General features: G+C 37.3%; 1 protein-coding gene across 1 annotated transcript in view; it reads right to left on the reverse strand.

Moving 5' to 3' along the window:
- Window positions 1-2,408: 2,408 nt before the first annotated feature.
- The window catches only part of LOC129235742 (zwei Ig domain protein zig-8), a 200,601-nt gene continuing 181,893 nt past the window's right edge, over window positions 2,409-21,116 (reverse strand). The window contains exons 6-7 of the mRNA XM_054869754.1: window positions 19,851-19,956; window positions 2,409-2,967 (exon numbers count right to left, since the gene is read on the reverse strand). Of these exons, the coding sequence (XP_054725729.1) occupies window positions 2,855-2,967; window positions 19,851-19,956 (219 nt within the window). The 3' untranslated portion in view covers window positions 2,409-2,854. The remainder of the gene's footprint in view (window positions 2,968-19,850; window positions 19,957-21,116) is intronic.

The following is a 21,116-nucleotide window of genomic DNA, read 5'->3' on the forward strand; positions in this document are numbered from 1 at the left end:
GGCGAAGGCTACCGTAAAGTCAATAAAATTTATTTATATGCCAACGTTGAGTTTTTTTGTTTTCTATTTCTATTTATTTCTTTCGCTTATTTGCTAATATATGAATTTTTTATATTTAAGATTTTTTGTTTTTTTTTAGCTTGTAGTAAATTTTGATATTTATATTTATTTGAATAAAGTGGTACTATTTTATGTATTTACTCTGCCAGCGCAATATGCTACTCTTCTTAATTATTGGATGCGCGCGTGTGTGATACCTTGCAATTTTTACATACAGTTTGAAATACGAATTACAGTTAATTTTTTATTAGCTAATTTCTGTTTAGTTTTTTAATTTTTTTTGCTTTTATATTTATTTTTATTTTTATACTTATTTTTTTCTTTTATATTTATGTTCATTTTTATTTCTATATCTATTTCTTCATTCTACGTTAATATTTTAAATTTAGCACAGGGTTTACTGCATAGAAAATCTATAAAACTAAATTTACATATACATATGCAATTCAAGTTAAATGCAATACAATGTAATCATATACAAAAATGCGGCAGATGTTGCAATGCCAGTTTCCTTCGGAAATCCGCCTTGCCGCACACTCCGCTCGAAATTATTTAGTTATCCCAACACTGAACACATACGCATACATATTCACTTATAAGTTGGCCTATTGTGATGCATACATGCACACGTATGTACTTAATTTTATATACTTACATTTACTGTTACATAGAATTACATTTTACGCTTAGCATAGTTAACTTCTGCAAATGCCATGCTTAGAGCTGTGTTGTTATTTCACTTTGTTTTTCTTGTGCTTGTGTGCTTGTGTGTGTGTGTGAGTATTTCACTAGTTTTCAGTCAGTGGCGTTTTAGCTTGGTTGTTGTGGAGTGTAATCGGTTGGGTGTAAGTGACAAACTTACACACACGCACGTGCCTTCAGGTGTTCCTGAGCCTTAGGGTCTACGTGTCGTATGAGTAACGTTCATTTATATGTCACATATTTACACACAAGGGATGCTAATATTAGTAGTGGTAGTAGTGGAACGCGGGATCCCGTACTAGTTTTAGTGTAATCCCGAGATTTCAGGACTAGTCCCGGAACTTAAATTTTTTAGTTAGTAAAAAATTAAAAAGCATGCACAATTTTTATAAAAACTACTATTTATACTAAACTATTCAATATCATATAGTGATGTTAATAAACTAAGAATAAATAGATTTCGAATTTTATTTCTCTACTTCAAAATAACAAAACCAGGAATGGAGTTCATAGAATGAGCAGGAAATAAAATTTGAAAAAGAGGAGCCAAGAAGCACAGAGAAATTAGTAACTCCTAAAACACTCAGGCTAAAAGGTCTATTGTATTTAAAGCTATGGAAAGTAAAAGGGTGGATAATAACGCCGAACAAAACAAATGATCAGTGCTATTCGTCTCCTCTAAGCAAGATGGCTAAATCGGCTTCTCAATGATTCCAAAGGTGGTCATATGCTGAGTGCATGGGTTGTGTCCTGTAATAATACCGACCATCAACCGAATGTATTTTCTTCCAATTTATAGAAGAAGGTTCGACAGTTTTTTGATCGGGCTTTCACAAAACACTTTGCAGTTCTGAAGCGTTCTACAGCATCGCTTTTTAGGTAAATTGCACGCATAGTCGCTGATCCAATTCATGATTCCTATAGCATTGATTCCGATTATTGGCTCTGGTCTCGCTCACCCGCAGTTGGCTAAATCATCGGAAATTTCATTCCCTTGAACACAGTGCGGCCGGAAACCCATACATAAGTAAATACAAAGTTATTCCGTCTTGCAACAGAATTAAGCTTCTTCTTGTACTCTTAAACAATTTTTGCGGTTTGCTTCGCGTTCTCCAGAGCCTTCAACGCAGCTTGACTGTTGCTGTCGGAATTGGAGGCTTTAATTCCTGAAAATTTTGTTTTTTGATGAAGATTAATTCACTTTCAAGAACACTTAAGATAAAAAATTTCCACTTCAAAAAATAAAAAATGGGGAATTTCGGTACTTTAAACATTTTGAGATATCATATCATATGAGAAATTTCGGGGTTTTGGAACCCCGGTATTTTTTTTTTTTTTATATAACACCGAGAATCCTGTTACTGACATCCCACATTTGTGTGTACGTGGCTCTATGTACGCAGTTGCATTACATACCAGTTGTCACCACGTTTGTTAATTTGTGTAGGTGTGCGTATTCAATTGTTACGTATGTTGCTGCTTATTTCCTGCTTATGTTACTGGCATGTTTTGCTGATGCTCCTTGGTTGGCTATCCTGCTTTATTATTCGATGCTTTGTGGGCTTTTAACTTTCAGTTTACAGCCTACACTTCAACTACAGCTTAGACGCTAACCTGACACGTTTTTGTTTGTTGACGTGGGGTGGTCGTGTTGTTGTGCTTTCTTTTTTTGGTTTGTTATTCTTGTTTATGTTTGTTGTTTTTGCTTAATATTCTACTCATCTTCCATGTGTTGTTGTTGTCTCTAATGCCTATGGATACGGTTGTCTATATAAACTTACATGATTAAAGGGAAATGCGTTTTCGTTTTTGTTTGCCGAACTGCTTTGCTTCTTCTAACTACGACTGGTGTTGTTGTTGTTGCAGCTGCTGTTGATGTTGAAGTTGCCAGCTTAATAACGTTTTCTAGCTGAGTAGACTGTTGTTGACATAAATTTCTCTTCGCGTGCCATTCACCCATTGCCCCTGCCTCTTGCACACTTGCAAATCGTATTGATTCATTTTGTTCCAATTTTTGTTTTTCATGTTCTTTTTGTTGACTGTTTGGTTGCGCTAGCTTATGCCGTTTTTGCTGTTTTTGTAATTTAACATGTCATGTGCTTTGCCCTCCAATTATTATAACACTGAACAGCATGGCCAGTATGCAGGCGGTGTACGTTTTTCGTACAGGAGCAGACGAAGTCACGGCTGATGCGGACGATTCACCTGTGAACGAGAGCAGAAAAAAGAAGAATGTATCTGAGTTAACTGTGATGAGGCAAACTGAAGGTAGACAAGTTGTTTGAAGGGAAATAGAGCTCTTATAATATAATTTCAATAACCGAAGGAAATGAGGTATACATATTTTCATAGTTGTGTAGATACAAAAATGTATAATAACAATCTAAAATTTGCGTGTAATATAAATATAAATACTTTGGTAATTGAAAGTTGTAGCCCTCAAAGATATTTATTACGAGGCTGGTAGCCTTATTGCTTGACTTGCCTAAGATACATGAAATTTAAAAAAAAATTCTGATGATATATATGAAAAGTAGAATGCCAGAAAAAACGTCAGTCTGGTTTATTGCAAACCACTCAACCCAGTTTTAAGTATCAAAATATTTCGCAAAACATTCAAATATTTTCGAATTTATATTTTGTTCATAAATTTGTGAAAAATTCTGCAATCAAATGAGTAATTTTGTTTAATTGAAAATGTGTCCGTATAATGAAATGTGGGAATGCGCAATGGGAATTCATTAAATAAATATTGGTGGTCGTTACATTTTAACGGCGAAATTGACAGCTAACGACGCGGTTAGCGTCACTCAGCTAAAAACTAATGAATTTCAGATGAAATGCGATAAATTAATGCTGAAATACTGATTATAAATGCAAATTCATAAACCAAACTGGCAGAGCAACGCATGGCGGTGATTTGAGGAAGGCAAAGGCTATACATAGATTGACTAATTTTACACGGCATATGTAATTATATGAGTATGTAACTGAACATATGCAAATGAGAGGTGAAATCAAATCAATTATTTATATTTAGGCTAACCATTGCAAAAATTTGCAACTTTTGCTAAATAGCAAAAATGCTGATACGCAAATTGAATGCGCTGAACCAAACTCGAAATGTGCGGGCACAGGTTAGACATTAGAACTAATTAAATTTCTATTTGATATTTCAGATAACCTACTCTCGATTCGGCTTTGTAGTGAGATAAAGGGGGGGAAATAATACTATGTACGCCAGTTTCAGTTCTAAATGAGACTTTGGTTTATTGTGTGCTTCTTTTTGACTGCAAATAGTCCACCGATATTGGTGAAATTAAACTCTGTTCGTTAATTGGTTCCTTCTTATAACAAAAACAAACAGCAACCAACTGAATAAACGATTGCATGAAAAGTAGTCGGAAAAACAACAGGAGTGGAAGATAACTGTCATAGAAAAAAGTAAGAGCGCAGAGCAAAAACTGTTTGCTTCGTTCATTACCAGCTCAATTCGTCGCTAATTAACAGTAATTGCTGGCAATTTCGTTTTCTCTTAGCTCCCCAACCATTGTACCATTGTTTGTGTTGTATGGTGGAAAAAAATTAAAATTGGCTTACCATTAAAACAAAAAAGCGGACACAAAACTGGCAACGTAAATGGACTCTTTATAATTACTTCAACTTCGACTGAATATCCTGGTAGTGAGTGTACGGTATGCAAAATCTCTACATGTGTAGTAGTGCGCACATTTTATACGTGTGTGCATGTGGAGCGTAGTAAAATGTCTAAAATCTGAAATCGACACAGAAATAGCTTATCTGGGCATTGGTTGGTTAGAGTGGTGATTCATCCTGAATCCAACTAGCGCTTCCGCACCATTTTGTTGCCTATCTGGGCATACAATGAAGCAACATTTGAAAAATCACTTATGTTTCGAAGGCACAATTTTTAAATCAGCGTTAAATTTGCATAAATGAAATAATTAACTATTAAATCTTTAAATGCTGGGTGGTCATTTATTTATTTAGTTCATATGAAATAAATGTTATTTGTTTCATATTACAGAAAGGTGCTTGATTTGTTTTTTTGAATTTTGAATTTTTATTTATTTATTTATTTTTGACACCGGCACAGTGACAAGGCACGCTATTTAATCCTGGAGCCCCCGAAATTAATCGGACTATGCCGGACTTATGCGGCCGCCATAGCCGAATGGATTGGTGCGTGATTACTTTTCGGAATTCACAGAGAGAACGTCGGTTCGAATCTCGGTGAAACAACAAAATTAAGAAAAACATTTTTCTAAAAGCGGTCGCCCCTCGGCAGACAATGGCAAGCCTCCGAGTGTATTTCTGCCATGAAAAAGCTCCTCATACAAATTTCTGCCGTTCGGAGTCGGTTTGAGAGTGTTGGTCCCTCTATTTGTGGAGCAACATCAAGACGCGCACCACAACTAGGAGGAGGAGCTCGTCCAAACACCCAAAAAGGGTTTATGCGCCAATTATATATATATATATACATGTATGCCGGACTTGTCTTTCGATCACATCCGAATACTTCGATATAAGGCTGATTTGGGTTCTTAGTTACAGGGATAGCTTGACAGGTTTCATATTGGTATGGAGCACTACCGAAAATAGTCCATAATAAATCCTCCTTCCCTTTTACCCTTTCCTTTCTGTTTTTCTAATTTTTATTCTCAGAAGTGACGACTTTTGGTATATTTGTTCGAAAGGACCCCCGGATGGGCAATTACTTAACGTAATTGAACCACACTCAACTCCCATATAAGGGTAATTTTCACATAAACACAAAAATAACACGTGATGTCTTTGTTACAAACGAAGAGAAATTTGTAAAATTTTGTACAAATAATATACCCAAGAGAATAAATTTAACGCATTTGAAACTACGAAATTTTAAAAAAGTAATGGAACTACTGCCACTTTCCTACAACCTCAAGCAATCGTCGGCATTAAAAGAATGAAACGACGGGACGCGTGGAGACTAACGGCAGTCATAACTGGCTTTTGGTCTATCGGAGAACAAGCAGCCAAAATGGGTATGCCTCACAATACATACTGTCACAGTTGCAAACAACCGGATAAGAAGGAGATAATCTTCCATTTCCTCTGCGAATGCCCTGCCCTATGGAAGAGCAGAATGTTAACCCAGGGCCAACCGCTGTTCGAGAATCTCGAACAACTATCTGGCTTAGACGTTAACAACCTAATAAGGTGCCTTAACCGCACAGACTGGATATAGTTATGCTGTACATAACCGTTAAACAAGTTGGTAACGAGGATGTGGCAACAAAATGGCTTCCGCGCCATTGGATTCTGGAAGAACCACCACTTTAACCAACCAACCAACCACTGCCACTTTTTTGAAAAATTACACCCGTTTGTATAGCGACTTTATAAAACTTACCCAAACTTGGTACACGACTTGTTGCCCGTCTCATTTAGATCCGACATAAATGTTATTGAGATCGGATAAAACCATGCCCACTTTACATTTGTTAAGCCTAAATTTCCGTAATCCATCTATTGTCAGAAGCTGTAACTCTCAATATCAATGAGTTTATTTGATTTCAAGAATTGATGGCCAGCCCAAATTAAATTTTATTAAAATGGGCGCGGCTGTAAAGACTCCGATCCGGACCGATTATAGCGTCCAGGAACCCAGGTTGTGACCCACCTGATAATCCGCCTAGTAACCCACCTAGCGATCCACCTGATAACACGTCTAGTAAGCCGTTTAGTAATCTACCTAATAATCCGCCTAGTAACCCACCTAGTAACCCACCTAGTAATCCGCCTAGTTCTTTACCCGTTTAGTAACTTGTCTCGAAAGCCACCTAGTAACCCACCTGATAACCCGTCTGATACCTCCAGCCCATAAACCGCACCAAACTGTGACCTTTTCTGGATACATTGGTAGCTCTTGCAATTCTTCTGGCTGATCTTCACTCCAAAATCGACAATTCTGCTTATTTACGTACCCATTGATCCAAAAATGAGCTTCGTCGCTGAACACAATTTTTCGATAAAAAAGTGGATCTTAATTAACAGATCTTTATTAACAGAACACGCATTTTTATAATAAAATTCAATGATTTGCAAGCGTTGTTCGTTTGTAAGACGATTCATGGTTAAATTATAGACCAAACTGAAGATGTTTAACAGTGAAACAAAACACGAAACGTGCGTCAGCTGCTTAACACGTTCAGGCCGGCGCGTACCACCGGTGGCTCGCACAAGTCTGCTTCATGGGGCGGCACGTACCACCGGTGGCCCGCACAAGATTGCTTCATGAGGCGGCGTGTACCACCAATGGTACTTTATTAAACGGTACCTATGAGATGAGATGCCATAAACGACTACCCTTATGAAAAAATTTCGTTTTATGACCTGCAATCGCTTCCGATAGAGCGAAAAGACTTAAACATTGCCGTCTGTGGGCGAAGACCATGAATAACAGCGCCGGCGGGAACGTGTTAAACCAACTGTTTAAAAAGATAATAGCTAAAAAATCACCCGTTAGCCCGTCTAGTAACCACCTTTTAATTGCCAAGTATTACCCTAAGAAACACTTAGTAATTATCTATTAACTGACTAGTAACCATCTTTTAATCGCCTAGGTATTTCCTAGTAACTATAACGATTAGTTTCGATTACAGCTTAATAAAATTTGCCCAAACTTGGTACCGGTATTGCTCCCACTTCTTTTAGATCCAACATAAATACGAGATCGGCTAAAAACCACACCCATTTTTTATATGTGAAGACGAAATTCCCATGTCTGATGTTACGAGCTACAATTTTCATTAACATCAGGCGCAAATATAATTTTACTAAAACATGCGAGGTATGTAAAGTTCGGTCTGAATCGAGCCTAACATACATTAATCGACCAGCTTAGATGTTGAAACATTTGTTTTTGTATCACTATCCAGCATCACATCAGTTCAGTAGATGATTATTTTGTTTTTGAAATTATTATTTGAAAGATTTAAGCCATGATTCCATTTTTCTACACTCGTAGCAGTGCAAGAATGGAAGATTATTTAACAATTAAAGTAGAAATTTGGTTGTTATTTTCAAATATTTGTCCAAACTGTTTAAATTAACAAATGCCGCAGTCAATTTTATTAACAACGAATATGCCCTGCACTCGCCGTGCTCTTGCACAGGCTACTCGGGTATGAATAGCCACGAGAATTAGAGTCTACCATCGACAAAGCATCGAAAATATAGGGTTTTTCAGTAAGAGCGCTTAAACTTTTGAACTTTTTTGAATAAAAAACAAAGGGTTTGACTTTTTAACTAATTTTTTTTTATTATCGTGTTTGAACATATACATTTAAGTATGAAATTCGATTTCTTTTGCATGACCACCGCGTGCACGTTTTACGAAGTCCAATCGTTGAACCCAATTTTCGACCACTCTTTTGCATAAATCGGCCGAAATTCCAGCAATTTCGCGTTCAATATTGGCTCTGAGCTCACAAATCGTCGCCGTCTTGTTACTGTAGACCAATGACTTCACATAACCCTAAAACGGGACGGCTTGTTATTGCTCTTAAAGTAGCAGCAACAGCACGATTATTTTCATAAAAAATTTGCACGATTTGCAATCGTTGCTCAAATGTGCAGCGTTCCATGATGAAATGTATACTAATGAAGTTTACAAATGACAAGCGAAAAATAAAAAACATTGCGTCGTTCGCCCTCCCTATCGGAAAAAAGTTGAAGCGCACCTATTGAATAACCCTATACTACTCCAATTCTTCCAGAAAATTGCAATGATCCTTGAAATTGCTCCTGATTAATAAAATTACTATTCAATGTTCGTAAATAAATAAGTCTATAAATACTAAGGATGCTCTCAGTTTATGAGAAATATTCTCTTGGCCGACCAGTTTGACTCCACCTAACTTATGCCTTCACTCCAACTACTCGAATGTGTTTCATTCGAACAATTCAAATGACTTACTTAGCTGAAAATTCCCTCTTAGGCAACTGCATTTGTGCGCCTTCAGTTGTAGCACACATAAAAGAAGCTTAACTGCAGCGCACAGCTCCTGCCCTAAAATGCTGTGCTACTTTCCCAACAATCACCTTTTAATTAGAAAATTTTAGTTTGAAGTGAAACGGTAAGACTCACTTCTTCTGCTGTGAGAGCAGAACTTAGGCGGGTTTGAGGCTAAGCAAAATATGCCAGCAGCAATAGCAGAAGAAAAAGGAATTAAAAGAAAGAATTAGTTCATATACTTATAGACCCAGAAAAACTTAGTTGCGGTTAACTGCACATACATGAATTAAGTTATGCACAACATTTCAGCGAATGAGAGCAGCAGCCAACTCCTTTTGCCAATTGCCTAGATCGGGCAACGCCTACAGCACATGGCGCATGGAGCACGAAGCATGTAAGCCATCTTACATGCGACTTGCGGCATGCGTTGTGTGGCATAAATTAAGCCATACGACCTTGTAAGATATTTGCTTTCGCTCGCCCACAGGTTCAGCGCGGCGTATGAGTAACCCTCCACCAGACCACAAAACAAACGAACTTCGAAGTCGTCGCTTGGATTTATCCGGCAATACGGTGGGCATGCGAAAGGAGCGCAAAACTGTTTAGTGCACTTAGCACTTAGCACTGCAGTCAACGATGTCGACAATGATGCTCAAGAAGGAATAGGGAAAATCAAAGCAAATGTTGTGGAAAATTTATTAATTGAAGTAAAGCATTTGCAATTATTCTTTTCAATTGGTATTTGCAATGAAATTAACGTTGAATAGTGTGCATAATTTATGAACAGCATACAAATGTGGGCACACACGTAAGCATATCGGTGTGTGTATGTGTGTGTACTAAGTAATAAGAGCGCGTATGCATGCGCAAATATTTAGTTCAAATTGAGTGGCATTTGATGGCATGAGTAGCATGCGCTGGGCGTGCACGTATAAGTAGCTCTGTTGTGGGTTGTTAATTAGTTGTGATTTTTTACCTCTCTGCAATTCGCATTTATTTTTATATGTAGCTCATTTATTTTTCTCCCCAAGCAAACATGTCAAGAACTTCGCAGTTAGCTGGTTTTTCTCCGGCAATTTTCAGCCACTACACTGCTCTTTGCCGTTAAGCGTTTTCATTCATTCACTCGTTCATTCATTCATCCACTCATTCATTCTTTCATTCGCTTCTTAGTGCAATTATCTCGGCGGTTGTGGTAGCATTCAGCGTTTTTGATACTTGAATAGCTGCATACTCAAGCGGAATTTCAAGAAGTTGTATGTCAAAATAAAATAAAAATTTACAAGCGCTCACACCAGCACACATACACGGCATTTAATTACATACGTATGCATTGCATACGTTTTGCAATCATTGCTGCTATTCGGCAGAAACCAAAAGGAGTTCCTTATGCACCATGCGGATGCATTAGGGAGAACCTGTAAAAGGTAATATTGCCAATCAGGATCATCAGAGTTGAAAACCGATGAAGTATACTTTATACTTATACTATATACTAAGAAGTTGCGTTGTAATTACTTTCTTTTCTTATATGAAATGAACAAAGATATTTTAAGTGATATTGAGAGGTCTGAATATTTTTCGCTGTAGCGGCTTTTTAGTGAGCCGTATTTTGCGATCTGTTTATAGCCTGAGTTCATAGGTAATAGACGGCGATTTAAAGTTAAGAATTTGCCTCAAAAATTATTTTATGGTTTTGTGCCTCATGAAATCAGTTTTTCATATGTTACAGCATTCCATAATGGAGATGAAAAAGGAGAAAATTCGATACACTACTCAGTTTTGCTATGGCCAAGGCGAAGGTTAGAGTAGGCAGCCAAAAAGTTTATGCTGTTTATGAATCCGATGTAGTATTGAATGCAATAGGAAAGAGGTGTTTCTGATGGTTTCTTTTGCTAGATTAGTCGTCGAAAATTTTGGTAAAGTCAGGGAAGTTATTAAGTCGAACTGATATGTGAGCATCTCCACCATTTGCCAGTAAGTGAAGCAAATCAATATGCAACCCGGGTGGTTGATAAGGGAATTTATAATTGATACATCCCTGCACACTTTAAAAAAAAATGCAACACTCATAATGAAAACTTTTACATTTTTTTGAAATTCTTTAATAACTACAAACAAAGAAATTGTGTAACTATTTTACTGACGTTTCAAAAGCAACAAATACTACCTTTGCATTTTCCTCATCGAACGGAAGTATCATCAGTCCTCCATTTACTCCATATACTTCCGTATTTACGGCCGATATCTTTGCTATCCACAAAGCGCTAAAATATGCAATTGAAGTAAAGGGAACATTTTTTATATATTCCAATATTTTCCTCCTTAAGGCAGTAGTCTGCTTTACAGGCTTCAAAAAATCGATTTTTTTGTTTTGTTTTAAATCTCTTCCAAAACTATCCAAGAATATGTCTTTAAAATTCCAGAGGCCAATTCGACATATTTTCGAAACTAGAGCAGTTTTGGTGGCCGAGCGTCGAGCAGGTGCGAATGCTCAGGCAGAACTTTAAAGCGCGTTTTCTCGGCGATAGCAAAAAGAATATATGTCCGATCGAAAAAAACCAAAGTGATCTAGCTTCAGTATTAAATTATCTTCTATTTGAACTAAAAAAGTTGGACAAAAGTATTATTTAAACTACTTGTTTTGCAACTTAAAGTCAATTTTTTTTCTTAAAAAAGTGAATTTTTTTTTCAAACTTCGAAAAAATTTGGAATTTTATAACTTCTTCGGTATTTTTTTAGTTCATAAAGAAAAGAAACTTATAAAAATTAAAAAAAAATTTGGTTCGACTGTTTCAGATGCATCGCACGACCTCCATCACCGGCACCGATTTACAAGTGCAGACTCCAGGCGCTCCAGAAAAATACTTACAACTTTAAAAAATTTCAATATTTTTTAAAAACAAATATTGTTTTTTAAACCTTAAATATAGTACCTTATCGTCTTAAAATTCCGTTTACCTCAATCATTTCCTTCCCTTTCAAAAAAAATTGCTAAAAAAACGCTTTTTTTCGGCTTCTAAAGCAGACTACTGCCTTAAACGCAGTTTGAAACGTACGCAACAGCACAAAAATAATAGTCAAAATCCGTGACCTTTGTATTAAATATAGGAAACAAAATTATTTGCTCTGGGTAGAAACCCAGTCATGTCGGCATTCCTGATGATAGATGACAGATAACACTTTCGTTTAGCACCTACTTTTTAATAAGAGACACTCGACTATAACGTTCTGAAAATGTTAAGACAACACTCCCATCAAAAGAGACTCACAGGCTGGAAAAATTACCAGTATCCATACTCAAACCTTAACCTGACTCGCGATAAACTTCTCTACCCAAGAAATATCACTCGTCTACTAGAAACTATTTTTACACGTCTAAGGATCGAGCATACGCAAATAACTCACCACCATCTTTTTACCCGAAGTCCGAAACCAATATGCCCAATATTGTGTCCGGCAAATGTTGGATTGCTTAGTTTTAACGATTTTTAGCCAAAAACATTTCACTACTAATCAATAACGAAAATTGCTAGGTGTTCCTTTTGAGAAATTATATTTTTTAGTAGAATGTAACTTGCGTAATAAAACAGAATTTTAAAGATAAGAACTTATAATCAGAGTCGATGGACATTGTAGCTTGCACTTCTATACTTAATTAGGTTTAATATCTATATTTTTTTCTTATAAATAATAATAAGAACAGTAATTTTTGTTCATTTCATTTTTAATTATTTCTGTTTTAAAGAAGATAAACTTTTTAAATACAAAATAAAAAAACCTGATGTTTTTGGTTATATTTTCCTGAAAAAAACCCGAGCGTCAAGTGATTAAAAGGCATGACACCTCCCATAGACGTGTAATTTGTAGTACATCATAATTTTGATAGTAAAAGATGAAATGACTTAAAATTTGCTGCGAAGCTACTACACATGAAGGAGTGTGGGGAAATTAAAATGGGATACAACTTAAACCAATGAGTCTGCTTTGAAAGTTTCTACGAGGTCTCGCAAAATGAATTCGGAACATTTATAATTTTTCCAAATGGCTTCGTACGTCAAATATATTTGACACTTGTGAACGAGGCAGCTGCAGATTATAAACAGACAAGCAGTAGAGTGCGTAAAGGATAAAATAAACTTTTTTTATTTAGTAAAAAAGTTATTCGAAAACAAAATTGATGACTAATTTTGCGTCAGATTGTATTAGTTGTTATAAGACTTCGTTTTTAGGCTTGGCATATCAGAGCACAGAGGCAGACTTAGGAGCACTTGGCGACTCTGCATCGAAGAGGAATACAAAGCCGAGGACAAAACTATGACCTGGCAGCAAGTGAAAAATATATCCGGAATCGCACAAAATGGAAAAATTTTAATTTTGCTCTATGGTTCGTAACGGAGACAAAGGAATGATGATGATGATGATGATATCAGAGTACAGTTATAATTAAGTCCCTTAAGGCCATCACATTAGTCTCTTATGTGACAATATAAATTGGGAATCGTTATTATCTTTTTGATATCAGTGTGAAACTCGGTAGATATTTGTATAATTGGAAGAGCATCAGAAAAAGTTGATAACGCAAAATTTTTTTATAAATAGGCAAGTGTTGAAGTCACTACTTTTTTTATCATAACTGGCTCACTGAATGAAATGGATCTGCCGCGCGCCTTGTACGGACTCATTCCAATTTGATTTGCTATAAGTTCGTAATTTAGAAATGTCATCGCACCAAATTTATATATGTTGGGACTTGTGGCTACAAAGTTGTATACATACATATATATATAAGTCCCAACATATATAAATTTGGTGCGCTGACATTATATATGTATATAATATTTATTTTCTATCACCAAAGAGTACCGAGTTAACTGTTTTCTTCGATTACCAAGGCGTAGTGCACCTTGAGTACCTTCCATCGGGACAGACAGTTAATAAAGAATATTATTTATCCATTTTGAAGCGTTTGAGAGATGTCGTATGTCGCAAACGGCCGAAAATGTGGGTAACAAATTTTTGGATTTTGCATGATAATAACCAGCCCTCGCACCGGGCCCAAATTCTGCTGGATTATTTAACCAAACACCAATTAAATACCATCGTGCAAGCACCGTATTTCCCTGATATGGCACCGTGCGACTTCGTTGTGTTTCCCTAGTTGAAGTTACCACTTCGTGGAAGAAGATTTCAGTCGACAGAGGAGATCAAAGGGAATGTGACGAAGGAGCTGAAGGCCATCCCTTCGTCAGCCTACCAGGGGTTCATAGAGGACCGGGTTAAACGTTGGCACATGTGTGTTGCTTCAGACGGGTCATATTTTAAAGGAGATAAAATAAATTTGTCTAAAATTTAACCCTGTTTTGTTTGATTTAAACATTCCCGGTACTTTCTGATCAAAGGGTATGTGTGTTGGTGCTGACACCCTTACAAATACGTTTAATGTTGGGTTGATACTCCAGTTTTCATTTTTTTCTTCAAATGAATGGACCAAGAGTTTAATTTTGCCTCCGTACGGCAGATAATTTTTTATGAGGGTCTTTTTCGTGGCAGAAATACACTCGAAGGTTGTCCTGCCACGGGTGACCGCTTTGAAAAAACGCTTTTTCTTATACTTGGTGTTTCGTGCCCGTGGCTCCGAACCTGGCTACGGTGGCGATCACAAAAGCTGTAGTTGATTATAAATTGCAAGCATAAGGGCGGCATCCCACCTCTTTCTGTACCTTTATCTTCAGTTAGTCTCAATATTATGGTTCATTAAATATTTCACGTCTATAGGCGGTGCCGCCTTCATTTGCCGACGCTCACTTTTATGTATCCTTGTAAGAAATAGGCGCCACAGCAGAAATGTATTTTATTTTTTAAGCTAAAATCTTAGCCCTCGCATATCTGCCAATGTAATTTTTTCCTTCACCTGCTCACCCTAATGTACATACAATGCCACGTAGTACATAGGACAAGCCTGTGTAAGTGGTTTAAAGCAAAAACTGTTCATATCTCCTTTTTATAAAACTATCGCAGATATAGTGGCTTGGTATGCATTTACATACTAAAAGCTTTAATTAGCAAAATATGGAAACAAAGTAAGAGCATTGCGGGTTAACGGCACGCTGATAAGCGATAGTAGCTCATTTACAAAGTTTTGTTGAATGGAAAGTGAGTTCAACATAGTAACAAGAAAATTAAAACGTTTTACTGTATAAACAACCATTTGCCGTTCTTGTCATGCTAAAGCTGACCTATCTAAATACCTGTAAATGCACTAAGTTAGGTTAGGTGATGGTGGCTGTCGGACTGTATAATCAACTCACTTAGAACTTACCGTTCTGTGATACCACTGTGCGATACGGGAACCTCATTTATTTTTCTTCGCGAAGTTATTTTGTGACTCTTATGAATTGCAGGATTGGCCCCATCACCACACCTGACAGTTCCGTAAGAGAATTTAAAAAGTGTCTACCTAGAAATTTTCCCTACTTTCAGGTAAGGATGGTCAATTGCAAATGAAGTGCTCAACCATTTTTTTCTCTTCCTCATCTCTATAACTTCTATTATATTCATGGAAGAAAGGTACTAGTTTCAAGGAGTGTCTGCTGAATAGCCAATGACCGGTTATAGAATCCACGACCTTCTAGATATCCTCTCTTGAAAGGCTAGGCAGTACCTTTGTCTTTTTCTTATTTATTTGCGGCCGCCACAGTAACCTCGGTGTTACGCATTTGCCTTCATCTCCTTCCATTACTAATCAGTTGAAGAGAAGTACCTTTTCTAGGGACTCATCGGCTTTATACTGTAAATGCACGAACAACAAGCGCAGTGTACAGTACAAAAACAAATTCACGGGCCAATGACAAAACATAGGCAACCAGCAAACTTAGTCAAGTAGATAAGCTTGCCGATTGAGTGAAAACCAAAACAAAAAAATTTTAAATGATAAAAAAAAACAACAAAAATAAATTCAATATTCAAACAGCTAAACGAAATATAGATAAAAAAAAAGCAGGCACTAAGGACGTTTTCAAGCACACAAGACACCAAAAACGACCCCTTTTCAGAGGTGCGAACAGAATTTCCGTTGAATGGCTGGGATCTGGCTGCAGTATATAAAAGTCGATGGGAAAGAGATACATCAAAAAGAAAAATATTGATTAGTAAACACACTAAAACCGATGAAGGAAGTAAAAATACGAGGGTCGTTTGAAAAGTTCGTGCAAAGTCAGAGAGGTGGCACTACTCGCGCGCATCGAGGTTTAGTTTTTTTGGTAGCACCTCTTGGAAGAACAGTCACCAAGTGTCAGCCAGAGCGGTAAATTTATTTGTGTTTGGCTTTCATTTGAAACGAGAAAGTTGAAAGATTTGCAAGAAATGGACGGAAAGAATTTCGAGTGGTGATTCAACTGCCAGCTCACAGTCGTGCTCGCAAAGTTAATAGAAATATAGTTCTTCCCCCTACTGCAGACTTGACTTCCTCAGATTCCTCGGAGTACTATTGGTTCCCTAATTTGAAGAAATGGTTGGTAGCTTCGAAAATCGAAAAATTTTTTTTTTACTTCTGACTTAATCTCTTACAAAAAATTAGTTTGGTTCAATACCCAGAGAAAAAAGTAAATTTTGCGTTATAGTATAATACATTTATGTATTTCAGGAAAGGCATAATTACTCATACAACCACCGCTTAGAGGCTTCTCTTCCTCTCCTCTCCCCTTCTATTCTCTATAAACACCTATAAATACTCCCCAAAACACTCTACTTAAGCTGAACAATCACAACTTTGCATTTATCTGAAAGAAAATTGAGAGGCGGAAGTGTTCGAGCAAATATAAGACTCGAACATACAAACACAGCTACTCATATCGCGTCAACGCTTCTGCGACATACGCATACATACAAATGCATAGTTATTCTAATTTATGTATGTATGTGTCTATATAGATATGCATGTATACGTAAGCACATATAGTACATTTAATCCCTCTCACCATTTGCCCCCCACTTGGCCCTTACTCCGTATAATGGGCTTAATCTGGCTTTTATGTTTGCTTGCTTTCATCTAGCGTAAATATTTTCCGAGATCGTTACAGTTTTCAGCCTGAAGCATTGGAGCTCGTCGACCCACAGCGCAGACGCTTGTCAATAGTTTCGTACGAGTACAGATTTTGATGGTGATCCCTGGTGCACACTACTTTTATTAAAGTCTTTACATAGTGAGTAAAAATAGTAAATAGGTATGCACGTAGGCGTGTGTGTGTTTGCTTATCAAAGTAAAATTGCCCAAAGCCACTGCCATTACCAGCGCCTTAGCTAACGTCCGCTATGCTGTAATGAATGCAAAGAATTAATCATTAATGTGCTTCATGCAAACAAGTTCGTAATTTAAGCGCAAATGTTTGTGCATTCTTTGCACAACAGCACAGCAGAACAACAACACCGACGTGATGGCAACAACAGCCATTCGTAGCCGTCTAGCAGCTAGAACTTTAGTGTTTCTTAGGAGCGCAAATAACTATTTATGTGGATGTATGTGTAGACGCTTCAGTGGTGTGGAAGGTATTGGTGGCAACATAACCTCAGGACATGTTGTCATATCCTTCATCGCGTTCGTATAATACGCGCCAAATTGCCATTACTGTGATGTGGAATTTTCTTTTTAACTTCAGGCAAAAGCACTCCACTGCAAACGACAAGCGCGCAGGGGCAGGAGGTTGCAGGGAGAAAGTGTGGAAATAAATTGCGCGAATATTATCACAGAATTAACAATATGACGACGTAGTAGCGTATAAAAAAAGCGTAGGAATAATAAAAATAACGAGGCAAAACATAAAAGGATATCACAAGCAAACGCAAATATACACAAGCGGATGCTCTGTTCATCTGAATTGACGAAGGATTCAATTAAAGTGATTGTACAGCTGAGTAAACTTGTTAGCAGGAAGTCGAATGCAAGGCGAAATCAAAAGGATTCAATATTAAACTGTTGATTAATGCCATAAAGATTTTAAAGTATAAAGGAACACAGGGATGAGGTTTCCAGCGCACTCGTCGTGGGCTAGACGACCTGATACTAGGCGATTCAATTCGTTTATTAATGGAAAATGTACGATAAGCCATACAGTCTTGTCATTTCATTTACAAAGTTTTTTTTAGTTTCAACTTCAAACGGTAGTAGAGATATGAGTGTCACAAAATTGTATGGGTAAAGGATAAGCACAGTAGAGAAAAATTCACAGAGATGAAGAGAGTAAAGAGAAGGCTTCCTGCAGGCATGCAAAATTCTTAAGGAACGTAGGAACGAGGGAGATATTAACACTTTTTCCGATAGTCAAGCCGCAATCAAGGCTCTCACAACGCTATGATGCAGATCCAAACTAGTCAACTCCTATAAAGAGAAAATGAAATCTCTTGGGTGTTTAAGTAACATTTCTCTGATTTGGGTTCCAGGACACAGAAACATAGACAGAGACAAAATTGCTGAAGAGCTTATCTAAATATATAACTGACGCTTACATCTTTTTGGGTGTTCGAACGAGCTCCTCCTCCTATTTCTGGCGCGCATCTTGATGCTGTTCCTTAAATAAAGAGACATATAGCTTTGAGCTGACTTCGAACGGCAGATATTTTTATGAGGAGCTTTTTTATGGTAGAAATGCACTCGGATGTTTGTCATTGCCTGCCGCAGTAGTTACGCCCGAAGCCATTAGGCTACGGTGGCTGATGAGCTCGACAGGAAGGATCCGACAGAATTGCTCTTAGAGATCTCCTACCCGGTTATCCGTATCGCCTTGACTGTTGTTAAAGCGGAATTACACAAATTATTTCTCAGGAAATAGACGTAAGACCGAGGAAGTCCTGCTTGGGGAGAGTCAGAGTGGTACTTCAACCATTTCACCTACCCACCTACCTCGAAGTAAATATAAAAGGTACAGGTAGGATACCAAACCTGCTTTTAGTGAATTCTGTTAGTTGTCGTCAAAAGGCCGAGTAAGTCCAAGCCAAAAAGATCCCAAATAGTTCGCCTTTATATAGATTTTTCGAAGGCATTTTCCAGAGGAAGAAGATACCAACCGGACTTAAAATAGAGCCCTCGATTTTTGTTTGTTATAAAATAAAATAAAAACAAATTAAAGTAGTGAAATATTAAAATCTTCTCTCAATTTTGTATTGCTCATACGAGCGACTGAACATAAGCAACGCCCTTTGTGCCCATTACCGACAGCGCAGTCGCTGCTGGGCACCTCTGCTGCCTGTCCCTACCGTAAATGAATGATAACTGAATACATGTTTTTTAACCCTGCGTTGGGCTTCCTGGTCTGGCCACAGGGCTGGCCTCGTTTGGCATCTAAGGAAGAAAGTTGTTGAAAAAACTGTAGTCCTAAATTTTGTATTCAGTTTTTTCTTGCATTTTTATATATTTAAAATAAAAAGCTGCAAAATTCGAATTCAAAAGCTTCAAAACTCAATATTTTTGTTTTACTGCAAAAATTTAATCAAAAGCATGACCAAATACTTAAAAAGTATTCAGAAAAATACTCGAAAATCAGACTACAATACACTCAGTGTTCGATTTCAGTCCGTAGAACAAGCACGGAATGCCCCACCAGATAAACAACAATAAACACAGGCAAAGACTGCTCAGACTAAAGAGTTGAACGCGGTCTCCATGAATGCTTGAGTTGGTGCTGTGAATTACAATTTTAGAGCAAAGAGGAGGCAGTCAATCTAGCGAAAATCCAAGTGGTTGCAGAAAGTAGACGTGCTGGAGCTAAAAAATCTGCATACACTTGTTTCCCTAAAAGCCAATGCTAAATCTGCACTCCCCAGTGGCTGCAAGAAAACACCAACATTCCGAAATGCGTCCGATAAAAAGCATGAAAACACGCGCACAAGCCAAAAAAAAAAAATCAAATAAAAAAATAAACAACACTGCCAAAACGCTTGTAAGAGATTTTACTGGTTTTTCGACGTGAAATATTTGCTATTTACATTTAAATTTGTTTGTTTAACGTTTTTGCTCTTGCAAACTAAGTTTTCTGCTTCTTCTTATTCCACTATTAGTCTCCTTCGTACTTACCATTTATAACGTTGAGCATCACAGTCACACTGGGGCTATTTGACGGGCTACATGTGTAATTGCCATTATCTCGTTTTTTCGCTGATTCAATGATTAATGAGCCGGTCTGCATTTGTCAGTTGAATACCAACGAAGCAAAGTGTCAGTGTCAGTGCCGGCGTCAGCAATGGCGAGGCAGAATTGAAAAGCGACGTGGCCAACGTGCCAAATACAGCATCCAGGGTCAAAGCCGGTGGATGTGTGCCACCAATCCATGATATAGGCCAAATCGTTTGTGTTGTTGTTGTAGTTGTTGCGTGTGGAAGAAAAATGGAGGATAAGAAATTAATATGAAATAAGATTATACATATAAAAACGTGATATTTTGAATTATCTATGATTTTTTTCAAATAAGATTTATGGAAAATCCAAATAGTTACCAAAACTCTTGAGCCGATAAAATCGTTGGTACGAAATTACTTATAAGAGGGTGGTTGGAAAAGTTTATCGAAAAATGAAAATTACTTAATTGCCTTTATTTTATTTCTCAACATAGTCTCCTTTTAGGCTTACACACTTCGTCTAACTCAGTTCTAGTTTGTTGATCCCATCCAAATTTGTCCAAGACTGAAAAATAGGCACTAGTTTCTGCAAACACCTCCTTGTTTGAATAAAATCTTTTTCGCTCCAGCCATTTCTTCAAATTGGGCAACAAGTAGTAGTCCGAGGGATCTGAGGGAGCTAAATCTCGAGAATCGGAGGGATGTGAAACGAGTTGGAACATTATTTCTATTAATTTTGCCACCACAACTACTAAAGCGTGAGCTTGTGCGATTTCGTGATGGAAAATAACTTTTTTGAAAATCCCTCGACTTCCTCGAATACCAAGTACAAAGAAATAGACCGATCTGACTGAAACTTAGTGTGTGTTCTTCCAAGGGATGCTACTAACCAAATATAACTTCGATATGCGACAGTAGTGCCATCTCTATGACTTCTCACGAACTTTTTAAACGACGGAAGGTGAATTATGGATAATTTAAATTCACTTTTGTTATACTACAAATGAAGTTATACCCAACAGTGTAAAGCAAGACAGTTATAAAGAAAGAATAAATCATGGGCGACGGTATGTCTCAAGGCGCATTCAACGCAACAACGTTTTGTACGCTTGATTGCCACGGGAAAGTATTAGCAAAGTAGAAAACCCAGAATGAACTCGCGTTGTTTCATTCTTTGCTGACAACCACAAGGACACGGCGAAAGAAAAAAAAACAACTCAGCTGA

This window comes from Anastrepha obliqua, chromosome 1 (assembly GCF_027943255.1).
Source record: "Anastrepha obliqua isolate idAnaObli1 chromosome 1, idAnaObli1_1.0, whole genome shotgun sequence".
Lineage (NCBI taxonomy): Eukaryota > Metazoa > Arthropoda > Insecta > Diptera > Tephritidae > Anastrepha > Anastrepha obliqua.